Source organism: Theropithecus gelada, chromosome 4 (assembly GCF_003255815.1).
Source record: "Theropithecus gelada isolate Dixy chromosome 4, Tgel_1.0, whole genome shotgun sequence".
Taxonomy (NCBI): Eukaryota; Metazoa; Chordata; class Mammalia; order Primates; family Cercopithecidae; genus Theropithecus; species Theropithecus gelada.
In genome coordinates, this window is record NC_037671.1 from 37,297,593 (window position 1) to 37,322,034 (window position 24,442).

Sequence of the window (24,442 nt, forward strand, 5' to 3'; positions counted from 1 at the left end):
GGCTAAATTTTGATTTTTAGCAGAGATGGCATTTCGCCACATTGGCCAGGCTGATCTCGAACTTCAGACCTCAGGTGATCCGCCCGCCTCAGCCTCCCAAAGTGCTGGGATTGCAGGCGTGAGTCACCAACCCTGGCCATATTGGTAGATTTTTAATTAAAACATTCAGAAAAGGTGAAGAGGGCACCAATGCCCTCTCTAGTCATTTGATAATAAAATTGATAATAAATTACACTTAATAAACTAACCCTTAAAAAACAAGCAATTAATTAATACTCTGTTTGAAAATGGTTCTTAGTGAAGGAATAATTTTTAGCTTCATGGAGGAGGGAGATTCCAATTCTTTCTTTCTTTCAAAAGTTTCATCTGGAACCACTACAAGATAATTGACTCAACCTTTGGAAGAAAGAAGAGTGGAAGGTTAGACTAATTTCATAAGCGGGGCTGGTGTCCTTAGCTACCAAGTGTGCTTGAAAGGGATTTTGTATCCCCATATCAAGAGATCATTAGGTTAAGGAGGGAACTAACAATTAGGAGTTTTGGCTACACATCTGGTCCTCCTATGCTTTGGTTTCTTCCAACTCTTCTATATTGGGATAAGTGTTGTGAGTAGGTGGTATAGAAGCAGATTTAATTGAACCACAGGCTGTGGGATGCGCCTGCCTCAAGGCTTGCTGCTTAGATCACTCAAAGAGCTTTCAGACAAAATAGCTGAGACATTAAATATGAAAATGGGCTCTGCTAGTTTCTCAGAAGCCTTGCCTATCCTGGCAGCCTGGCAGGAAAAGCTAGCCTTGAAGGAGTGCCTGCTAAGGTTGGTATAAGTGAGGCACATCAGCAGACCATGTTGCAGGTATTACTGAATCTTTTCTGCATTTCCTTTAATGTCTTGTCTTATGCAGCTTTTATGAATTAATTGATCAGTTTTCAAAAGGCCATGTTAGTGAGACTACCAGAGCTTTTAACCCCGCCTTAGTATAATTCAAAAAGCTACAATGTGTGAGGGTTGGGGTAGGAAATTTTTAAAATTACATTTTTAGGCTGGGTATGGTGGCTCACTCCTGTAATCCCAGCACTTTGGGAGGCTGAGGTGGGTGGACTTGAGCCCAGAAGTTGGAGACCAGCCAGGACAACATAGCAAGACCCCCATCTCTAAAATAAATTTTTTTAATTTTTAAAATTTACATTTTTATATTAGCTTATTAGTATGTGCTCACTGAGGAAGAAAAAAAATTCCAACAATACAGAAATGAATATAAATAAATGCTGAGGTTCTTCTCACCTCCCTGTTACTCACAGTTGCTAGAGGTGACCATCGTTTGAAAATGTGGTAGGCTGGGCATGGTGGCTCACACCTGTAATCCCAGTACTTTGGGAGGCCAAGGCAGGAGGCTTGCTTGAAGCCAGGGTTTCAAGACCAGCCTGGCAACATAGTGAGACCCCATATCTGCAAAAAAAAAAAAAAAAAACTTAAGTAACTGGCTTTTAATAGCAAAATAATACCATCCTAACATAACCACAGAGTTCAAAAAGAAAGTGTGGTATATATGATTCAGACCATTTGTTATCTTTATACAAAAGTGACTATGTGAAATTGTTTGTTTGTATTTAAGCTAAAATGGGATTGTATTTTACAAACTTTCTGTGAACTTGCATTTTGTATTTGCCTTATCTATAGAGCACAGATGCAATTTTATTTTGGTTCTTAAAATCTAGCTAAATATCCCATAGCTCATTTTTTCCTTCTCCAGTTCATGGGTGTTGAAGTTGTCGCCAGGATTTCTGTTATAAATTACGCTTCTGTGGATATTCTGTGCATGTGTTCTTAAATACATGTAAAAGTATGTCTCTAAAAAAGACTGATAGAAAGTAGAATTAGCAGGTCAGAGTATATGTGCATGTCTAGATCTAATGGGTGGAGCTAAATTGCCCTCCCTTAATGGTGAAGAGAAATACGCTCTTCATACCTTCACCAATGTGGTGTATTATCAGTCTTTAATGTTTTCCACCATGATAAGCAAAAAAGGTGCTATTTGTCATTGGAACTGAGCAACTTACCTTATTGATTAGCGTTATGTGTTTAATCTATGAGTTGCCTATTTTTTTCTATTTTTCTACATAGAAATTGGTGGTAGTAGAAACACTTTGTTTAAATACCTGTAATATTTGGCCAAAGTAGTGCTCAGAGGGAAGTTTATATTCTTAAATTCATTTGTTAAACAACAAGAAAGATTAAAATGTAACCAAAAGAAAGTAGCAGAGAGTAATAAGAGATTGTTAGGGAATTATTGAGATAAAAGCAGATAGTATATTTCTCATACTTTATGTTATGTGTGCTACACCTTAGTGAAAGAAAGAAAAGTAGAAGAAACCAAAAAGAGAGACTTGATCATTAAAATGAATTTGTATTTTTTTAAAGATTTCTGACAATTTTGATCGAGAAAGAGAAAAAAAACCACTACACGTGAGGATGCTATAAAGAATATTCTTGGCTGGGCACGGTGGCTCATGCCTGTATTCCCAGCACTTTGGGAGCCCAGGGTGGTTGGATCACTTGAGGTCAGGAGTTTGAGACCAGCCTGGCCAACATGGTGAAACCCCGCTTCTACTAAAAATACAAGAATTTGGCCGGGCGTGGTGGCTCATGCCTGTAATCCCAGCACTTTGGGAGGCCGAGGCAGGTGGATCACAAGGACAAGAGATGGAGACCATCCTGGCTAACACAGTGAAACCCTGTCTCTACTAAACATACAGAAATTTAGCCGAGTGTGGTGGTACGCGCCTGTAGTCGCAGCTACTCAGGAGGCTGAGGCAGGAGAATCGCTTGAACCTGGGAGGCAGAGGTTGCAGTGAGCCGAGATCACGCCACTGCACTCCAGCCTTGGTGACAGCGAGACTCCATCTCAAAAAAATATATATACAAGAATTAGCCAGGCGTGATATCACACACCTGTAATCCCAGCTACTCAGGAGGCTGAGGCTGATAATCGCTTGAACCCAGGAGGCACCTCTTTTTTGAGACTCTGTCTCAAAAAAAAAAAAAAAGAACATTCTTAATTGTACATTTTAAAATAACTAAAAGAGTATAATTGGATTGTTTGTAACACAAAGGATAAATGCTTGAGAGGATGAATGCCTCACTCTCCATGATGTAATTATTCCTCATTGTATGCCTGTATCAAAACATCTCGGCAGGTTGCGGGTGGTTCACGCCTGTAATCCCAGCACTTCGGGAGGCCGAGGCGGGCAGATCATGAGGTCAGGCGATCAAAACCATCCTGGCTAACATGGTGAAAACCCGTCTCTACTAAAAATACAAAAAATTAGCCGGGCGTGGTGGCGGTATCTGTGGTCCCAGCTACTCGGGAGGCTAAGGCAGGAGAATGGCGTGAACCCAGGAGGCGGAGCTTGCAGTGAGCCGAGATCGCGCCACTGCACTCCAGCCTGGGCAAAAGAGCGAGACTCCGTCTCAAAAAAAAAAAAAAACAAACAAACAAAAACACAAAACAAAAAAAATCTCATGTACCCTAGTATGTACCCACAAAAATTAAAATTTTAAAAAGTTTTTAAAATTAAAACTTCAAAAAAGAATATAGCCAGGCACAGTGGCTCATGCCTGTAATCCCAGCTCTTAGGGACGCAGAGACGGGAGGACAGCTTGAGCCCAGGAGTTTGAGACCTGCCTGGGCAATATAGTGAGAACCTGTTCTCCACAAAAAAGAATAGAAAAAAAGACAAAAAGGAATATATAACGTCAAATTAAGAGATTTTAAAAATTAATAATAAGATGATTTATAGGAATAAATTTTATGTGATTAATCAGAGTTGCTGCCATCCCCTGGGAGCGTTTAGAATTGTTTTGGGAGAGTTTTGGTCCGTCACAATGACTGGTTAAGGTGGGGTTGCTACTGGCATTTTTCCCCTGGGGATCAGGAATGCTAAGCATCCTATACTATGCGGGACAGTCCTTCACAGTGAATAATTTTCCCACCAAGAAATGCCATTTGTGCCTATAGAAATGACAAAAGCTGACAGAAGTGGGAAGCCTTAATAGATTTATGAATTTGAAAGCCCATCCTCCAAAAAGACTTGAGGCCCATGTGATTTTATGGTAGTTTTATTTAATTGGGTATTCCTGTTAAATTATTTCAAATGTAGAAAAAGTCTTCTGAAATTATCATACAGGGCAAGCATAACCAAGAACAGTGATTCCTGTTTTGTATAGCATAGTCATTTATTTCTCCTTCATGTTTAATTCTTTGCTCGCTGGATGTTCTGGACATATTGCCACTCAGAGAAATAGTGGACAACTTTCCAGGTTTGATAGCAAATAGGAATGTAGCCAAGAGCTCTAAAAGCCACCTTGTTTTCTGTGGTGCTTTAGCATCCACTAATAGTGCTTGGGTCCAGGTAAAGTGGTACTTAACAGAGGACAGTGATGAATGATTATCTGAAGACAGTGATACATGTGGACTTTTTGGCGTGCAGCTACACTTCAGAAGTTTTTGAGATTAACTCAGAATTGCTAAGAGCTACGCATTTGAGTCTGTACACAGTTCATGCATCAGTATGAAGACCTTAATCCTTCCAAAGGGGAGGAAATGGTTTTTAGCTTCTCCCTTTACTCCTGCATCAGAGTACCAATTCCATAGCCATTGGGGAATTCTAGAGTGTAAGTCTTGGCTTTTCCCTGTGCCAGTTTTGGATTGTTTTCTCAGTGCTTCCAACTGTAGTCCCACTTTTACTGTTGGTTTAATAAGATTTCAGGAAGAAGAGAAAATAGGTACCTGTGTTTGATCTGTCATCTTTACCAAGAAGTCCAGGCTAGATTTTCAAAATAAATACCCAGGAGTATGTTTGGATGCTTTTTCCAAAGGGAAAACATATAAATGAGACAGTTTGACAATTAAGCCTTATCTTCGGCAGCTTCCTCTTCTCTCGCCATCTTTTTTTTTTTTAAATAGACAGGGATCTTGCTCCATTGCTAGGTTGGAGTGCAGTGGTGTGGTCATAGCTCCCTGCAGTCTCCAGCTCCTGGTCTCAAGCAATCCTCCCTCCTGCCTTAGCCTCCTGAATAGCTAGACTAAAGGCATGTGCCACCATGCCCAGCTAAAAAAAAATTTTAGAGATGGGTTCTCACTGTATTGTCCAGGCTAGTCTCAAACTCCTGGCCTCAAACAATCCCGCCTGAACCTCCCATGTAGCTGGGGTCACAGGCACAAGCCACTGCACTTTACTTTTCTCATCTTCTTGCATTAGAGGAGCTCCTGCCCAAAGTCCTGCTGTGTAACTATCTTCTTATTAATTTATGTTTCTGAGTTGGAATAGTTCAATTTGATTGTGGAACAAGTCCAAGCCTTATGAACTGTGCTTCTAAATTTTCCTCCACCAAATGTATTGACAGCCGTTTATATACATGTATATTATGCATTTATATACATGAGACATATGTAAAATAACTGAAAGATGACAGAATATGTTAAATTCATATAAAAGTGGTACAAAAGTAATTTTGGTGTCCAAAAGAGGGATAAATTATGTCAGTGTAGGAGATCTTGGATGGCTTTATTAACGAAATTGCAGTTGAGCTGAACCCCTAGATAGAGTTATACCTGATAGAGTTATACCTAGATAGAGTTATACCTGATAAGGAGAGAGCATTCCAGGCAGGAGGAGTGGCATAGACAACAGTGAGAGGATGGGAGGAGATATAGAGAACATGTCTGGAGAATGGTAAGAGTAATCTGGTTTGGCTGGAACAAAGGGAACTTGTCATAGAGCATTGGATCTCCAGCGTCACTGTTTATTCCCGAGACAATGCAGTGTTGTTGAGGCTTTTTGAATTGGGTGACACGATAGGAGCCACACTTCAGAAATATATAATTGTGGACTCTTAGATTGCTTAGACTGGGAGAGACTGGAGGCGGGAAAGCCCTAAAGTCAAGAGACTTCACAGAGTCTCTCTAAGGTAATTGGAGCCCAGACTAGAGAAAGAGTAGGAAGTTATAGGGAAGGAGGTATGAGTGGGAGAGGTATAGAAGAAGCAGAATTAACAGGACCATGGAACAAAATGTATAGGAATCAGGAGAGGAATTTCAGGATGATTCCGAGGTTTGAGCTTGGTTAATTGAGAAAATAATGTACGACTAACAGGAATAGAGAATCGAGGGAGGGGCGTGTTTGAGGGAAGATGTTAAGTCTGGTTTCGAATGTGTTAAGTTTGAGGTGTTTTAGGTACCAGAGAACATCCAAGTAAAGATACTTCATAAACACTTGGAAATATGAGTCTGATGAGAGATGTGAAGATTAGAAATATGGATTTAGGAATCATCCAAGTTGAGGTGATTATTAACATAAAAGAGAATCCAGGCCGGGTACGATGGGTCTTACCTGTAATCCCAGCACTTTGGGAGGTTGAGATGGGTGGATCACTTGAGGCCAAGAGTTCAAGACCAGCCTGGCCAACATGGTGAAACCCCATCTCTTCTAAAAATACAAAAATTTACTGAGTGTGGTGGCACACGTCTATAATCCCAGCTACTCGGGAAGCTGAGGCACGAGAATCATTTGAACCTGGGAAGCAGAGGTTGCAGTGAACCAAGATCACACCACTGCACTCCAGCCTGAGTGACAGAGCAAAACTCCGTCTCAAAAACAACAAAAAAAAGAATCCTTTGCTGAGAGACGAGAGAGGTTGAAGAGGTCCAAAACAGCACTTAGCCTGGGCAACACAGTGAGATCTTGCCTCTATGAAAATAAAAAATTTAAAAAAATTAGCCGGGTGTGGTGGTGTGCACCTGTAGTCCTAGCTGCTTGGAGGCTGAGGTGGAAGGACTGCTTAAGCCCAGGTGGTCAAGCCTCCTGAACTCCAGCCTGGGCAACAGAGTGAGACCCTGTCTCTAAAATAATAGTAATTTTTTTTTTTAAAGAGTAGAGCTTATATTTAGAGGCACAAGGGGAAAGAAACGTAGGAAGATAACTGGGATAACGCAATATCTTAGGAGCCAAGGCTCAATGTGACAGAAAACCCTCAATAACTGTGGTTTGAACAAGATAGAAGTCCAGAGTGGGAGTGCTGGGCTTAATGGCAGTTTATGACCATTAAGGACCCAGTCTCCCTTCTGCCATCTCATAGTTCAAGATGGCTATCCAAGTTCAAGCCATCAGCATGGGAAGGAAGAAAGGGGAGAATGGCACTTTAAAGATAGTTCCCACAAGTTACACGTGCCACTTTCACTTATAACCCACTGGCCAGAACTTGGTCATGTGGTTACACCTAGCTACAAAGGAGGTAGGAAGTAATTGTCTTTAGTCTAGGTGGCTGTGAACCTGTCTAAAAGTCCCATAACCAAGGCAGGAAGGGTGGAGTGGGTACTGGGGGCAGTGGGCAAACAGTATCCATTGCTATAGAAAGAGCTAGAAGGATGAAAACTAGAAAAAGAGGCAGTTAGAAGACCATTGGTAAATCCTAAATGGGGTCTAATTTCTAAGGTAGGAGAGAAGTGATGAAATTACCCCCCAATTTTTACATGGTGTTGAGAGTAGTCATTAAAAAAGTTTGATCTGTCTTCTCAGGAAATTGATGTGATTGTCCTCCAAAAAGTACAGGTGCTGTGGGTAAAGATGATGGCTTAAAGAGAGCAGAAGAGATGAGGAAATCGATCTTACATAGTTTTCAAGAGATGAGTGAAAAGCTTACTGGGCCTGGTAATCAGGCTGGCATTTGAATTCTTTTTCTAGCACTTACTGGATGGTGACCATTATTTAGGGAATCATTTAACCTCTTTAAGCCTCAGTTTCTACATGTAGAAGGGGTACTAATTCTTACCTCATGGTTGTTGTGAATATTAGAAAGAAAATGCTTGCCATAGTGTCTGGCACAGAAGGAGTAGTACTCAATAAGTAGTAGCTGTTGGAAGCCAACTGAGTTAGGTGAATTGGTAGAGGACTCAAGTCAGTTGTTTCTTGAGTATTTAAAAGGGCTCAACATTCCAGCAACTGGAGAAGAGAAAGCAAATGGCTGTGAATACCCAGTACAGGAACTGGCAGAAGATCAAGGGGAGCAAAGACAGCAAATGTGCTATTAAATTAGGCATGGTTAGAAATCATGGCTGGTTGGAAGCTGATCCGGGCAAAGCTGGTGTATTGAAAACTGGGGAAGTTTGGGGGCCAGAGGTCAGAGGTCCAATGATAGGCAGAGAACAGACTCTTCAGGAGTTCAGGGAGGTGGGGGAGATGTAATGAGATAATCAAGACCAACTCACTGTGAAACAGTCTTAAGTCCCAAAGCTGGGCTATACCTACGGGCCCCAAGGTGAGTACAGATGGCTCCTAGTCTGAAGATTTTCCACTGTGCTGTTACATGTAATCCCAAACCAAACTTGCAAAAATACTGGCCTTCCCTGGCATTTAAATTTTATTCTGCCTCATTAACGGGGCTACTCAGAAGAAATCAGTCTCCTTTGCAGAGTCAGGAGAAGGGAAACCAGCCTCTGTGTGCAGTGTTAGCATGATGAGCTAAGAGTTCAGAAATGACTGTAAATGAAAAATGGTGATAATGATAGCAGCTATCATTTACTGAATGCTTCCCACGGGCCAGCTGCCATGCTGATTTCATTTATGTTGATTATGTCATTGTATATCTCGTGACAGATCTTCAGGGTAGGGCTATTTTTGTCCCTGTTTCAGAGCTGAGGAAGAAAAGGTTAGGTATTGGAGCTGAGACTTAAACCCTAGTGTGACTGAATCCAAAGCCTATACTTTTAACCACGAGGCTAAAACCATTTCATCAAAAGCCTTGCTGCTATTCATGTTCTTGACATCACAGAACTGGAAGGGACCATACAGAGGTCATTTAATCACAGATTCAAACCAGCCTAAATCCCAAAGCCCTGGAGAATGCATCCCGGGCATTCATTTTTTGAAAGAGACCTAAAGAGGAAAAGTCACAGGGCTGGGACTAAAACATGGGCTTCTTGAATCCCCATCTAGCTCTTATTCTATTTCTCATGTTGCATGGACCAAAACGAACTCTCAGTCTATTTGTCTTATCAAATTGCAGTCTTCAGCAAATGTCTGAATAACCTAGTCGGGACTTTCCTTCCAGGGAGAGCCTGGTGACCCTCTGAAAGCAGCCGTGTACTTGGGGGAGCTCTCCTGCACATCCATGATTTTTGACGCTCACCGTAGTCACTACGCAGCTGGAGGATTCCAATCCTAATGATACAGAGAACACAAAACAACATGGGACACTGGGTCCCCCAGCCCTCTTCTCTGGGCCTGAGGGTTGATTTGAGTTAGCAACTCCTAACATGAGCTGCATTCTTCAGCCTTAAGTGGGCAGAGGTGAATGAAAATGTGTAAATGTTAAAATGTTATTATTCAAAAGCCCTTGAGATCCCATAGCTCACCATAGTAATTAAAATGCAGCACAGAAGACCCCTTGCTTCGGTAGCTCACAGGGTAAAAGGAAAATGAATGAGGATCACAAGTTGATGGGATTGGGAATTAGCATGCTGGTGTGCCTTATTGAGTAGAGCAGCTGGCCTTGATGTATGGGTGGCATAAGAAACAGGCCTCCCTCCCTGTGTGCCATTATCTCCTTGTTTCTATCCTAGAAGGGCAGACTGTGGGAAGGGCAGAGCTCGGGGAACATGGGAAGTAGCGTAGGAGAAAGGCCCAAGGGTCTCTTCTGCAACTTTACTAGTCCCTGGTGTGAGGTTTGTTGCCCAGGGTGGTCTCTTAACTCCTGAGCTCAAGTGATCCTCCTCCCTCATCCTCCCAAAGTGCTGGGATTACAGGCATATGCTGCCACACCTGCCCCTTCTCTGCCTTTTCTAGTGTATTTTTACTTCTCTGTAAGCCTGACAAGGTCTTACTTCTCCTTCAGTGCTCAGCTCGAAAGCTACCTCTTCTGAGAAACCTTCTGGTTCAAAGTAATCAGGCTTTCCTTTTTGTCTGCCATGCATATGGTTTTTGCCTGTCTTAAAGCATCTATTGAGGCAGACTTGGTGTCTTTATTTTTTTTTTAATTATTTTTATTTTTATTTTATTTTGGGGGAGACAAGGTCTCGCTTTGTCTCCCAGGCTGGAGTGCAGTGGCATAATCATAGCTCACTGCAGCGTTGAATTCCTGGACTCAAATTATCCTCCCATCTCAACCTCCCAAGTAGCTGGGACTGCAGGTGTGCACCACCACACCCAGCTAATTTTTAAATTCTTTACAGAGATGAGGTCTCACCATGTTGCCCAAGCTGATCTTGAACTCCTGAGCTCAAGCGATCCTCCCATCTCAGGCTCCCAAAGTGTTGGGACTACAGGCGTGAGCCACCACACCCGGCTTCTTTATCCTCATATCACCTGGGTGCCCCCTGAGGTCAGACACTTCATACATTTGTCAATGGGATGAGTGGTTACAGTGACAGTTCTGGGGCCTGTCTTAGAGTTTCTCACTTCAGCCCTCTCACCATATTACCTTCTGTCCCTTCCTTCTGCTGTTCACAGTTACGAGGATGGTGAAGGTAATGAATGCTTGTGAAGTGCTTTATATCTTACACAGTACTTTCATGTGCCTTATCTTTGATGATCCTTGTGACAGACCTGTGAGGAACGGAGAAGTAGTCGGTCTCATCTGTGAGCAAAGTGTGTTGTAACAGATCCTGTGTGGAGGATAATAACAATTTTAACATCTATTGAGAGTGTGGCATGTGCCAGACATGGTTCTTAATGCATTACACGTATAGTTTAATTACCGCAACAATCCCCCAATTAAGATCCCAGAATTGCACAAAGAAGTGAAGTAATTTGCTTAAGAACTGCTTCTTGATCAGTGTACTCTATTGTTAGCACCTTGTCCCTAAGAGACCTTATATTATCCTTACTTTGCAGAAGGAAGAAACCATTGAATAATTCTTTTCCCACCCATTGATCTGCCAAAAAAACTCCTCTTGGCCTTGGATGTAGTTTCTAACGGGAACAAGAACACCAGCCTTAGGCTCTTAGATCTCGGCAAGCTTTTCAGATACCAAAGTGTCTTTCTTAGGAATTGCCTGGCTAAGTCATATGATTATAAGAATGTCTTTCCATCATTTCTTATATTCCACACAATATTGGTGGATTGTGGCTTCTCCAATAGGATTATGACCCTCAGAGATTCTTCCTCCACACCACATATTTCCTTCCTCCATAATTTCCTCCAAATTTCCATTCTTTCCTTCTGCCCACTTCCTTCCCCCTGGCATGTGTCTGGTATTGAGCCCTTGGCATCTGTTTCTCTTTCATCATTGATAGCTAGCATGAATGGGTGGCAGTTTCACAGGGCCTGCATTGTTGGCTCCCACAGCAGCAGTTCGAACATTCTCTGTGGCCTGGGTTCTGAGGTCCACCCAGGCAGTGTGAGCCAGGCTGGCCCCCAGTTCTGAGCTATGGTGTTTTCTTTCATTGTTGGTCCCTTAGCTCCTAGTTGTTAAATATGAAGCTGGAAGTTGATACAAAGCAGTAGAAGCCTGTGCTCCTTTTATCAAAGTCACCTTGCATTCAAATATAGGCAGAGGGACATTGTACTGTGGGCCAGGATCTGTAGGAAGTTGGCCATTAGAAGGTGGTCCCAGAGATGGCAAATTTTGTAGCCTGATTAACTGTCCCCATCAGTTTCTCCTACGAAGTACTGTTGACTTGAGCCACATTAAGTGGTCATGTGTCATCCTGACTGTAGCCCCACCGTGCAACACCACTGGGTAGCTCTGTTCTGGCTGCCAGTTATTGTATGTAATATTCATAGCCATGAGTCGTGGCTTCCTGGGGCCTCGGTTAAGCTATGTGAAACTCTTGTGTAATCAACATTCCTTCTTCCCTAAAGGATTCAAGTTTTTCAGGGCTTGTTCATTGCTCAGGACCTGACCTTTGGGGTATAGCATTTTTGAGTTGGGATGTGAAAGTCTCAAAGTGGTCAAGTGTAGAGGAGTGGCAGGGAGCGGTGGCTCACGCCTGTAATCCTAGCACTTTGGGAGGCCAAGGCGGGCAAATCACTTGAGGAGTTCGAGACCAGCCTGGCCAGCATGGCAAAACCCCATCTCTACTAAAAATACAAAAAAATTTAACTGGGCATGGTGGCACACACCTGTACTCCCAGCCACTCAGAAGGCTGAGATAGGAGAATCACTTGAACCCAGGAGGCAGAGGTTGCAGTGAGCCAAGAGTGTGCCACTGCACTCTAGCCTGGGTGACAGAGCAAGACTTGGTCTCAAAAAAAGTAAAGTATAGAGGAGGGACATGCCAAAGTTGGTGCTTCTGTGCTCCTGTGGATAAGTAATCAGAGCTATAAAGTGGAGCTAATTGGCTGCCCTTGGCCACTTCTCTAGACTCGTGAAAAGCTGAACAGACTATGGAGACCGAACTGCTCTTCTGGAGCCGGGAGGAGAGGAGAGGGATGGGGGAAATGTATCGCCGGTCAGACCTCAGCGAGTTGGGCTCGCTGTGAGAGCTGTTGTTGAGACTATTTCTTAAAGCTTGTTTTGGAAGAACCACTGTTACAGGACAGTAGCGTCATGCGTGGGCATTGGAGACTGTGTTTTAGTACGTTGTGTTTATAAAGCACTGTTCATTTTGCAGTTCTCCTCATCTGGCTACCCTCTCCAGTTGCAGAACTGAACCTCAAGAAGGGGCTTTGGGCCTTCAGGCGTGCTGATGAGGGAGAGTGGGTACTGTGTAGGCAGCAACAGGAGAGGTACCCAAACAGGGGTCTCGCGTCCCTAAGGGGAGAAGTGTACCATCATGACATGGTGGAGACCTGGATTCTCATCACTATCGTGACATTAAAGGAATTTTTAAGTATCATGTAGCCAGCCCACTTACTTTAGACACTGAGGCCCAATAAGATGAACTCACTACCAAGGCCACACAGCTAGAGAACAGCTCAGCCAGGACCAGAGCCAGATCTTCAGGCTCCTGGGTTAAAGTCTTCTCCCCCACCACCTGGGGTAACCACTAAGACTCCTCATCTGTAAACATAGTTGACCCTTTTGATTCTAAGATTCTCTGAGCTCATGAATAGTTCTTGAGAGTTTTGAGCAGACTAGGGAATTGTTTAGTGTAGGTGCAACAGATTCCACGTATAGAGAAGATAAAGTTGAATATTATGGAATGTGAGCTAGTGCTGGACGTAGTATTATTTACTCTGATGATGTGGGTTAAAATCTTTAATGGGACTGAGTTCATGCAAGGGAAGCCCCTGGGTGTGCCAGTGTAGTGCTGATGTTAGATTCTGATTTGGCCAACTGTTTATGCTACTTCAGGGCGAGGTATTTGAGTGTACAGTAGTAGTTGGCCTCATGAGCTAATAGTGTCAGATTTCTAGGATGTTGGGGAAGTCTCGAGAGAACTGCAAATGTCTCCTGGCATTGACAAATTAGACCATTTTGTTTTCAGTGGATCAACTAAGGTTAAACTTAAACAAATATGAGCAGCTGGGAGATTTTGGAAGAAGCAAGTTGTACACATTCTCAAAAAAAAAAAAAAAAAGAGAGCGAGAGAGAAGGAAAAGTCTGTGCTCCCTGAGGAAGGAAGGATGAGGCGTGGAACTCGGAATGGCCCCCTCGGAGGAAGGAAGCAGTTATTTCTCTGCCGTTTTGTTTCTGTTAAGGAATTCCAGAAGTTGCAGGTTGTGGATCATGACCTCTTTTTTTTTTTTTTTTTCTGTTGCTGCTTGCCAGAGGAAGGGAGGGCGGGTGGCCTTTAAATAACACTTTGGCCTTTATGGAAATGTATCAGATGTTCCAGGAGTGAGTCTCACTGCTCGCGCTTGCTCACTGGCGCTCTCACTTTTACTCCATGTTCACTCACTCTGTCCTGACTTGTGTCCTTTCTCTAGGTTATAGTTAACGCTCTTCTCGCCTTATATAGCAAGGTCTGGTCGTTAATGTTAACAGAAATCTAACAACAGGGAAGGCTGCCAGATAGCATTAATCAGGCCAGTGTTTGGAATTTCATAAATGCTCTGACTTTGGGTACAAATTGAACATTAAGAACAATATGAAAACTGTCTTCCTTCCTCTCTCTTCTTCTCTCCTCTCCCCCTCCCCAGCCTATCCAGTTTCTCTCCTGTTTCTCTGTGAATTCCTCTGCTCTGCCGTATGCTTGCTGCATTGAAACTTTGTTGATTTTTGCCACGTTTAATTTTTTATTTCTCTGTCTCTCCGTCCACTCCAAGACCACAGGCGGAGCAGCAGCAGCCGGAGCCAGGACTCTGCGGAGGGGCAGGACGGGCAGGTCCCAGAGCAGTTCTCAGGCCTCCTCCACGGCTCCTCCCCGGTGTGTGAGGTGGGGCAGGACCCTTTCCAGCTGCTCTGTACTGCTGGCCAGAGCCATCCAGACGGGTCCCCCCAGCAGGGCGCCTGCCACAAGGCCAGCATGCAGCTGGAGGAGACGGGTGTGCATGCTCCTGGAGCCTCCCAACCCAGTGCCCTGGACCAGAGCAAGAGAGTGGGCTACCTAACAGGCCTGCCCACCACCAACAGCCGCTCACACCCTGAAACTTTGACTCACACAGCATCTCCACACCCTGGCGGTGCTGAGGAAGGAGACCGGAGTGGGGCCAGGAGCCGAGCCCCTCCCACCAGCAAACCCAAAGCTGAACTCAAACTCAGCCGCAGCTTGTCCAAGTCTGACTCTGATCTCCTGACCTGCTCACCCACAGAGGACGCTACCATGGGGAGTCGGAGCGAGTCCTTATCCAACTGCAGCATTGGGAAGAAGAGGCTGGAGAAGTCACCCTCCTTCGCCTCGGAGTGGGATGAGGTAAGGCCGACGTGACGTCACAGGGAGCTGGGCTGGCCAGGCTGGCCACAGCCCACCACAGCTCCCCTGCATGCCAACTGTCAGGCCCAGGATCTGGGCAAGGTTGCTCTGGTTCCTTCACTCTGTAACTAATGTGTTTCTGACAATCATAGGAAGAGGCGAGCCTCAGGTAGCGTGAATCACAGAGGACAGGTCCATTCATGGTTAAATTAGCCGGTGGAGGCCCCAGCAGAGCAGGGCTGAGGGAGGGGCAGTTTCTAGAAATGACATGCTGTTTGGAAATATTTGGATCCCATCAGCCCCATTGAGAGAATCATGCTCACCCTGGAGATGCTTAAGATGAGCTGAAGTACTTCCTGTGAGTCCTTCAGGAGGAAGAGAGAAGATCCAGGGTTAGTTGAGAGGTGTGATGCGGTGTTTAGGGGAGGACAGGGGGCTTTTCTTTTTTTATATATATAATTTCAACTTTTATTGTAGATTCAGGGGGTACATGTGCAGGTTTGTTACATGGGTATATTGCATGATGCTGAGGTTTGGGATACGATTGATCTCATCACCCAGGTAGTGGGCATAGTACCCAGTAGTTAGTTTTTCAGCCCTTGCCCCCACTCCCTCCCCTCTCCAGTAGTCCCCAGTGTCTATTGTTGTATCTTTATGTCCATGAGTACCCAATGTTTAAGGGAGAACATGCTGCACTGTTTGGTTTTCTGTTCCTGTGTTAATTCACTCAGGATAATGGCCTGCAGCTGCATCCATGTTGCCTGCAAAGGACACGATCTCATTCTTTTACAGCTGCAAGAGGAAGGCTTTTCTAGTCCCTGCTTCCCCATGGTTATTCTTACTGTGCTGTCCTGGAAGGCCAAATACTTCTTCCAGCAGAAGGGTCCTGCCCATCCCACATTCCCAGATTGGTAGGCAGAAGAGGACTAAGTGGTTCAGGAAACGAAGATTAGGGAGTAGAAAACATTGGGAGTCAGAGGCCCAGTTTTCTTTCATAGCCATTATTAGTTGGAAATATGTACTGAAGTATGTCTCAGAGACCTATGGCATGTCTCGCTGAGCAGAAGAATGTGTTTCTCAAAGATAGGTAAACACCCTGGGAATGTTAAAGTACCACCCTTGCAAGCTTCTTACTGAGTGGAAGCTGCCTTTGAAGTGGACTGGGTCTGTCTCTGAGGAATAATTTCAAGAACTGCATTTAGCTCTTCAAGAGGACGCGAACACTACAGCTGACATGTCCATTTGAACAATCTGTAGACTTAATGCCCTACCCAACTCTATTTGGGTAGGTGCTGGAAAGTTATGTAAACCAAAGCCAATCTGTTTCCAGTGAAGGAACGGGGTTGGGGGCGGGGGAAGCACTACCTCCAGATAAGGTACAAGATGAAGCTTAAGATTCTGATTAGGCAGAGACAGGAATCCTGTGCAGAAGATTTTCATTGCTTAGTAAACAAAGATTTGGTGAGCCTGTGCTAGATACCTGGCCACTCATGGAAAATCACTATGAGTGAGATAGCTTGGGGGAGGGGGGTGCCAGGAGATTACACACTGGAGTATGTATATTTGTAGGAATGTGTGCTCTACCTTTGTTTTTTAAAACAGAGTTTTACTAATTTACAGTCAGCTGCAGGAAAAGTTCAAGATAAATTTAAGAGGAGGGTGAAGATAAGTGCAGTGTGCTCTGAAATGGCCGCAGAGGTCAAGAGAGAAAAACATCAGTGACTCTCACCCAGGTCTGAGATTTTTTAAAAAATCAGTGGATGGGGGAGTGGAGACAGGAGGTATGAGAGGGTGGGAAGAGATTCAGGAACGATCACTAGAGCAGTGGGATTTGACATGGAATTAAAAGACTAAGTCTTATGGTTAAAACCAGATTGAAGCTGGTGGGACGAGGAGAGGTGGGTGGAGAGAGCAGCATGAGCAGAGGCATGGAGCCAGGAAAGCTCAGGTCATTTGGTTTCTCTAGGGTGCTGAGTGTATGTAAGGGCAGAATGAGAAATAAGGGTAGAAAGCAAGATTTGCACCAGGTAGTGAGAGGGCCTCGAGCATCAGGCCAAGAGATGAGTACAGCCAGCCTTCCATATCCATGGTTTTCTGCGTCTGTGGATTTAGTCAACTGTGGATGGAAATGTTTGAGAGAAAAAAATAAAACAACAATAACACATAATGCAAATAAAAATACAGTATAACAATTATTTACATATAGCATTTACATTGTATCAGGTATTATAAGGAATCTAGAGATGATTTAGAATATACAAGATGTATGTAGGTTATATGCAATGTTATTTCATGTCAAGGACTTGAACATCCACAGGTTTTGATATCCAAATGGTGTTCTGGAACCAATCCCTTGTGGATACTGAGGGATGACTCCTAGATATGCTATCAAGGCAGTATCTCAGAATCCTTTAAACGGGCTGGAAATCAGCTTTACCAGTCCAATGAATCACCTCTTCCTTATGGCTCCTTCTGAGCGTATGCCCACCCGGAGAGGTCAGCAGTGCTGGCCGATTCTTCACAGGATATTTATGTCCTGTTAACATGCAGCATTTCTGGGCAGTCTTATGGGCTCCACTGTTTCCTCCTGGCCAGGAAATACAAAATCACCTGGGCAAAGCTGGGCTTGAGGTTGGCTGTGTGGGCTCATAAGCCAGTATCTCTTTGCATCGAGAGGAGGTTCATTTGCTGATATCACCTGTGCAGATAAAGATTGCAGGTGCATGCAATGGCCCAGGGATCTAGATCTATCCAAGATCCAGGTGTTGTGGGCCAGTTCTCTAGTGTGACTCAAATGCAGAAGCCCTGCTACATTTTAAATTTGAAAAAACTTAAAGGCAGTTGAGGTCTTATTGGAAAGAATTCAGGAGATCAAGGTTGCTTACATCCTAAACATTAACAGGGCCCCTTATGTGTAACCGTTCAATGTTGTTTCTTAGTGATATTGTACTTGGTTTCTGTGGATATCGCTCTCTAAAGAGAAACTCCAAAAGTGTTTCCCCCAGTGATTGGCCCTAAACCCAGGGCCTTGGCAGGCTTTCCTGGAATGGGGCATTAGTTAATGGCTGCTTCCCACCCTATCCCTGACCAGTGCCCGTAGCCTGCTTTGCCATATCCTGTCCTTGCTGATGTTTTTCTTTGTTGTCCTTGGACCCCGGGATGTGGGGAACTCTGCTCTGAAGGATCTGAAAGTGCTTGGGCCTAGCTCAGCTCCTCACTGTGAGGCCTGGGGAGGCAGAAGGAAGGCTGTGGGGTGGGAGCCCCTCACGCTGTTCCTAGAAGGAAGTGCAGGACAGTGGATGGGCTCAGGTTTAGGAGTCAGCAGGTCCAGCTTTGAGCCCCAGCTCCACCATCTCCACCTCGGTGCATGGACGACCCCAGTAAGCTCACTGTTGTTGTTCTTATTTGTGAAACTGAGGCAGTTAGATCTGTATTTCAGAATGTTTTACCAATTAGAGATGTGTTTAACTGCCTAGCATAGTTCCTAGTATGCATAAAGTGTTGACTAAGTGGTAGATATTAATGTTACTATTGTGCTTGGAGCTTCCGAGAATGGGAACTGAGGCCTGGAGTGCCTTCAGACCTTAAGAAAGGCAGAGCTCAGGCCGGGCATGGTCGCTCACGCCTGTAATCCAGGCACTTTGGGAGGCCGAGGCAGGTGGATCACCTGAGGTCAGGAGGTCGAGACCAGCCTGACCAAAATAGTGAAAACCCATCTCTACTAAAAATACAAAAATTAGCCGGGCATGGTGGTATGTGTCAGTAGGCCCACCCACTCAGGAGGCTGAGGCAAGAGAACTGCTTGAACCCAGGAGGCGGAGGTTGCAGTGAGCGGAGATCACACCACTGCACTTCAGCCTGAGTGACAGGGTGAGACTCTGTCTCAAAACAAACAAAAAGGCAGAGCTCTTTGCAGGAGGTTCTTTGTTGTTCAGTGGTGGCAGAGTCATGGGGAACCACTGGAGTTCAAACCCTTCAACTGGTGATCCTCCTACACAGCTCTGCCTCACTGCAGGGATGGGAGAGCCCACCCAGCCTGAGAAAGTAGGGCAGGCACCTTCCCCATTGTTCTCATTTGAGAAGTTAACGAGCTTTCTGTTGAACTCCCTGAGAGGAGAAGAGAGGTTGGAGAGAAATCTGCAGCCTTCTCTACAATTTATTTTTCAAATATATTCTTCCACATAATGGCCAGCAAATGGCTGGCTGGTAGGTTGGTTGGTTGGTTGGTTGGGATGATGTTCTCCAGTTGGGGAACATGTATGTCTAATAGATCTGGGAGTCATTTTCTCCAAATAGAGACTGCTCTTTATTGTGGGTTAATGCAGCCCTGTTGAACTACCCTGAGCAACTTGACTTCTGAAAGATGGCCTGGTTAAGGTAAACCTCTGTGATCGTATCTGTTAATGACACTAGCGTTCTCCCTATTTTCTATTGTATTTTTGGTGACAAAGAAGTCATAGTTTGCCTTTAGAAGAGCTCAGCCTAAGAGGAGATCTGAATCCAAGCTTCACTAGTTATTTTCTGTGTTCTCCAGTCAAGTCAAAGCATTCTTTGTTGCCTTAATGATGCTTGGGACATAATAGAGGACAAACTGAGGTGTACATAAATAAAACTTTAAAAATATATAGATAAGGAGTGGGAAATTCACCTACATCCCTCCATGCACACTTAACCTCTGTTAACATTTAATACATATCCAAATTTGGCATCTTAGTGTATTTACTAATTATAATTTGCTTTTCTTACCTAGTTACTGCATGTTGTAGATATCTTACCATGACAGCATCAATAAGATCTGGATTCAGACCATCATTCTAAAAAGGCTGTGTTCTCTTGTATGGCTATATCATAAGGTTGGTTGGTTTGTTGTTGTTGAAACTGTTCTCCAACCATTAGATGCTGCACAGGTCATTTTCCACCTGCCCTTCAGGTCCAGTTCCTACCCTTTTCTATCTGCCTATGTACATTAATAGGCCAAGGGGTTGTTGGATTGGCTGTGTTCCTCTACTGAAAGCCACCACTCCTGGAGGGACCTTCTCCCAATAGCTGTTCTCACTGGGTTCTAGTAAATGGTCCCTCCCTTTGACCCTTCTGACCTAAGGCTCCTCATAGTGACTAGCTCCCCTCCCTGCACCTTACCTAAGGCTCCACATTGTGACTAGCTCCCCGCCCTGCACCTTACGCAAACCTGTGTAAATAATCCCATTATTAAGTTCCTTCAGGTGCACAATTTGTGCCGTCTTTTCCTGCAGGGACCCTGAGTGACACAGCAGTTTTTGGCACTGTTTCTATCAACTCTGAGCAAGCATAGATGGCTGTATGCTAGAGCAGTAAACATGGCTCTAGCATGTAAATTGTAAATTAATCTTCATTTGCAAATGAACTGCAAGGCTTAGATATTGAGAGTGCTGGGAAGCAGGAGAAATTCATCATTTAACTGGAAGCACCAAAGCTGTGGCAGTGGAGTCATGGCGGGACCAGCATGTAGAAAGTTTCTTTCACTCTTTGAATATTGGTTGAAAGGAGTGCAGCTGAAACTGTGACCAAAGGAGGCATTATGCCTCCAGGAAAATCTCACGGAAAAGTATCACAAGCAGCAGTGGTAGCTGTTGGATCAGGCTGTAAAGGAAAGGGTGGAGAGATTCGATCAATTAGCGTGGAAGTTGGAGACAAAATTCTTCTGCCAGAATATAGAGGCACCAAAGTAGTTCTAGGTGACAGGATTATTTCTTATTTAAAGATGGTGACATTCTTGGAAAGAATGCAGACAGAAATAAATCACTATTGAAATGACATCACGTGAAGCTGCTCCTTCCACTGAAGTCCTGAAATATTTCATCATATAAATAATTTCCATGTCTGTCTTTATAATAAATTCATAAATTTTATTTAAACTTTCTTTCTTTATAATAAACTAATGATATATAAAGTAATGGCATCCAGTGTCTCTAAAACTTCATTTTTCTGCACTGATACAGACATTTCCAAATAAAAATATGTAAATTTAACAAAATTAAAAATCCAAAACTTTAAGCCTTTCCCACTTCCTACTATAGGAAAGAAACCTGTTTTCCCTTCATCAAGCTGGCAGTGTCCTCGGCATCTCAGCTGTGTGCTCCTGTGGCAGAATTTCTTTTTTGTGTGTCTTCATCCTCTGTCTCTTGCACAGTGTGAGGTACCCACAGCACACAGAACCAGTACCAATTAACATCTGAGATAAATACCTTGTAGGAAGAACAAAAACGTCTTTCTGGTCATATTGTGGTTTGAATGGATAAAAAGTTTGTGATGACCAGATCAGCCTCCCACCTGCTTTGAATGGGATTGAAGTTTATGAAAGAGAAAACCACAGAAGGCTGTTTCTCTGCTTAGCATAAACATTGGAGTCATTTAAAACTTGGCTAAAGGCTTAAATGATAAATTTGTGTTTTGTAATCAGCTTTCATAAATACTAAATAAGTGGGAGATGGGTGAAGAGCAAGGACTTGCTTTGTATGTGTTTTGTATAAGCTGAGAATAATTTCTGGCACAGGATTTTGGGAATGTCCTGGCTTTGTCTGAAATGGTAGTTGAGGAGACCCTTGGCTCTTGAATCCTTTTCCTGAGAAGTGAAGTGGCAGCAACTGGGAGGGCACCCTTTCAGGCCAAGTCCAGAAGTGGCCTCGCTGCCTCGCCCTTTCCAGCTCTGTCCCATTGGAGGCATGATGTCATCAAGAGACAAGCTGATTGGTTCAACTCCGTAGAGGCTTTGGCTGTGTTTAACCCTTGGGGGTTAGGTGTGCAAAAAGAAGAATGTAAAATAAGGAGATTTGCATTTCCACTGATGATGACTAAATTTCCCACGCCATATTCTGCAGTGTGCATTGTTCCTCGTTATGTAAACAAGCATGCTGTGTAGTCTTTTGTGCTGAGCAAAGCCCTCCCGCCCTGAAGAAGAATGTGACACTCCTACCTCTGGGGAAAGATTAGGGCCTGGAATGTCTGTTTAAGTTGTTTCCAAGTATACGCAGTAGTCACAACTTTTATCCTAGATGAAACACCCTTTAAATTTCCATTGGGTTTAGGTGGTCTGGTAATATTGAGGTAATTTGTTCATATTTTAAAAATAATCTCATTTATTTTATAGGCAGCCGTAAACAAACAGTTTTGGCCTTTCTATCGAAGTGATTTTTGTTAGCCTAGATTATAGATGTGTATATATGCGTGTGTGTGTATATATATGCAGTGTGTGTGTGTATATATGTATGTATATGTGCATTTCCATGGTCTTGATGCTAACAGGAGAAACTCCACAGTGTTGTGAATGAGCGGGAGTTAGTCCTGGCTCTGCAATTGACTGGTGATGAGAAAACTGGTGTGTTCTCTCCCGCTTGCTGGTTCCTTGCTGCCATCATGCCTCACAGGTGCTGGAAAGCAAGGGGAATGCGCCCTCCCTGTGGCTGCAACTTCACTTCCCACCGATGCATCTCCCCATTGCTGCTGTCCCTGTCTGTCACTCATCCGTTTCCCTTTTTCTTTTTCCCTTTGCTCTTTCTCCCCTTTTCTTCTATGCTTTTTTGTCTTTTTTTCTTCCTCCCTACTTTTCTCATTCATTTTTCCTTTTCATTCTTATTTTTACAGGTGGAGTTAAGGATGGGCTTCTCTTCCAGCCTCTCAGCCCTCTGCGCCAGAGGGATTTTGCTTTTATTTTTTCTTTTTAACAGTTTTTCCAGGGTTAACTCACATTTCTATTCTGCACCAGCATTTCTACCACTTGTGGTGTCGGCAGGCTACCACGCACACCGCCAGCCTCGGTCCCCCACTAAACAGCCTGGTTCCCTTTAGGTGCAGCAAGAAGGCACCATCAAGCATCAGGGAGGGACTTGGGGTATTTGCAAAATCGCCAGCAAAAGGAGAATTTTCCTTTTCTCTCTTTTTTGTTTTGTTACATTTTTTTTTTTTAACCCCAGACTGAAAGTTTGGGTGACAATGAATGTAGGTGAATATAGATGAGAGGAATTTGACCTTTATTCCAGTCCATACAAATGCTGAGAATCACAGAAGGAAACATTTTCTGGTATATTCTTTTTATACTTCGGTTGTGGTTTCGTATCTTGTTTTTCTAATAAAGTATCAGTAGGATACAGAGTGCGTGACTTTACATGACTTTTGGAATAATAGTTCATTTTATATTATTCTAAGCAATTGTGTCTAAGAACAAGTAGCGGTATTTTACATAATCAGTAATAATAGTATAAAATTGAAGTATATTTGTATTACAGTTACTCATTCAGCTAATTTGTTGAGCACTTGCTCTTTTCCAGGTAGGCTCTAAGTGCAATGAACAAAACAGACAAATCCTTTTGCCCTCATGGAGCTGGCATTCTAGAAAGCTAGAGAGGAATGAGAATTTAAAAAGAATAAATAGGTAAAAATCATAGTATGTAGTTGATGATGGGAGTGCTTATGAGAACAATACAGCTAAGAACAGGATTAGAGGGTGCGGTGGGAGGAGGGTTGCCATTAGGTGAGTCAGCCAAGGAAGGCCCCTTTGAGGAGGACGTGAGGGAGCAAGCCATGCGTGCTTGGGGTAGGGAGGGAGAAGCAGGAGTGGTTATTGGGCTACTTTCTCTTAATTTCTCCTGTAGGAGAAATTGAAAATTCTACCCTACACTTAATATTGTCTTACAAATATAGCTTATAACTTGACTTTTACTTTTAACTTCCTTTTTCTTTTTTTTTTTTTTTGAGACGGAGTCTCGCTCTGTCACCCAGGCTGGAGTGCAGTGGCCGGATCTCAGCTCACTGCAAGCTCCGCCTCCCGGGTTTACGCCATTCTCCGGCCTCAGCCTCCCGAGTAGCTGGGACTACAGGCGCCCGCCACCTCGCNNNTCTTTTTTGAGACGGAGTCTCGCTCTGTCACCCAGGCTGGAGTGCAGTGGCCGGATCTCAGCTCACTGCAAGCTCCGCCTCCCGGGTTTACGCCATTCTCCGGCCTCAGCCTCCCGAGTAGCTGGGACTACAGGCGCCCGCCACCTCGCCCGGCTAGTTTTTTGTATTTCTTAATAGAGACGGGGTTTCACCGTGTTAGCCAGGATGGTCTCGATCTCCTGACCTCGTGATCCGCCCGTCTCGGCCTCCCAAAGTGCTGGGATTACAGGCTTGAGCCACCGCGCCCGGCCTAACTTCCTTTTTCTTTAGTCATGATTGCTACCTGTGGCCTTTCTCATCTTGGTTTTTTCCCTTGATTTCTTTATTTTAAGCTGCTGGGTGCATGCTTTTAAACATGTGTTTAAAAAAACACACATTTTTAAAAAGCTATTGAACTAGAATGAAATCAGAATTTCTCAAACTTGATCATTGTTCTTGTTGTCATCCTGGGCAAGGATGTTGGGTGAGTTCTGGCGGAGGGGCTGGGTTATAGGTCATTGTCTTAGGAAATGCCTTTCCATGAGCTCATTGCATACTCAAGGCAGAAATAAAATCTGAAAACCAGGATCGTGAAGCAAAGGGAAGAGAATTCAAAATTGCTAAGACCAGAAGATGGCCAGAAATCTCAGAAATGGGAGATCCAGTGAGGGAGGCCAACTGACTGGGTGTTCATGGAGGCAGCGAAGGTGAGTTCAGGGTATGCCACCACCACTTGGAACACAGAAATGGTGCTAGTGTC

General features: G+C 44.0%; 1 protein-coding gene and 1 pseudogene across 3 annotated transcripts in view; both read left to right on the forward strand.

Moving 5' to 3' along the window:
- Window positions 1-24,442, forward strand: part of ANKS1A (ankyrin repeat and sterile alpha motif domain containing 1A) — a 195,898-nt gene that overhangs the window by 105,952 nt on the left and 65,504 nt on the right. For all 3 annotated transcript variants that reach the window (XM_025381318.1, XM_025381319.1, XM_025381320.1), the window contains exon 11: window positions 14,207-14,793. In XM_025381318.1, coding sequence (XP_025237103.1) covers window positions 14,207-14,793 — 587 coding nt within the window. The remainder of the gene's footprint in view (window positions 1-14,206; window positions 14,794-24,442) is intronic.
- Window positions 20,262-20,586, forward strand: LOC112622101 (annotated as a pseudogene).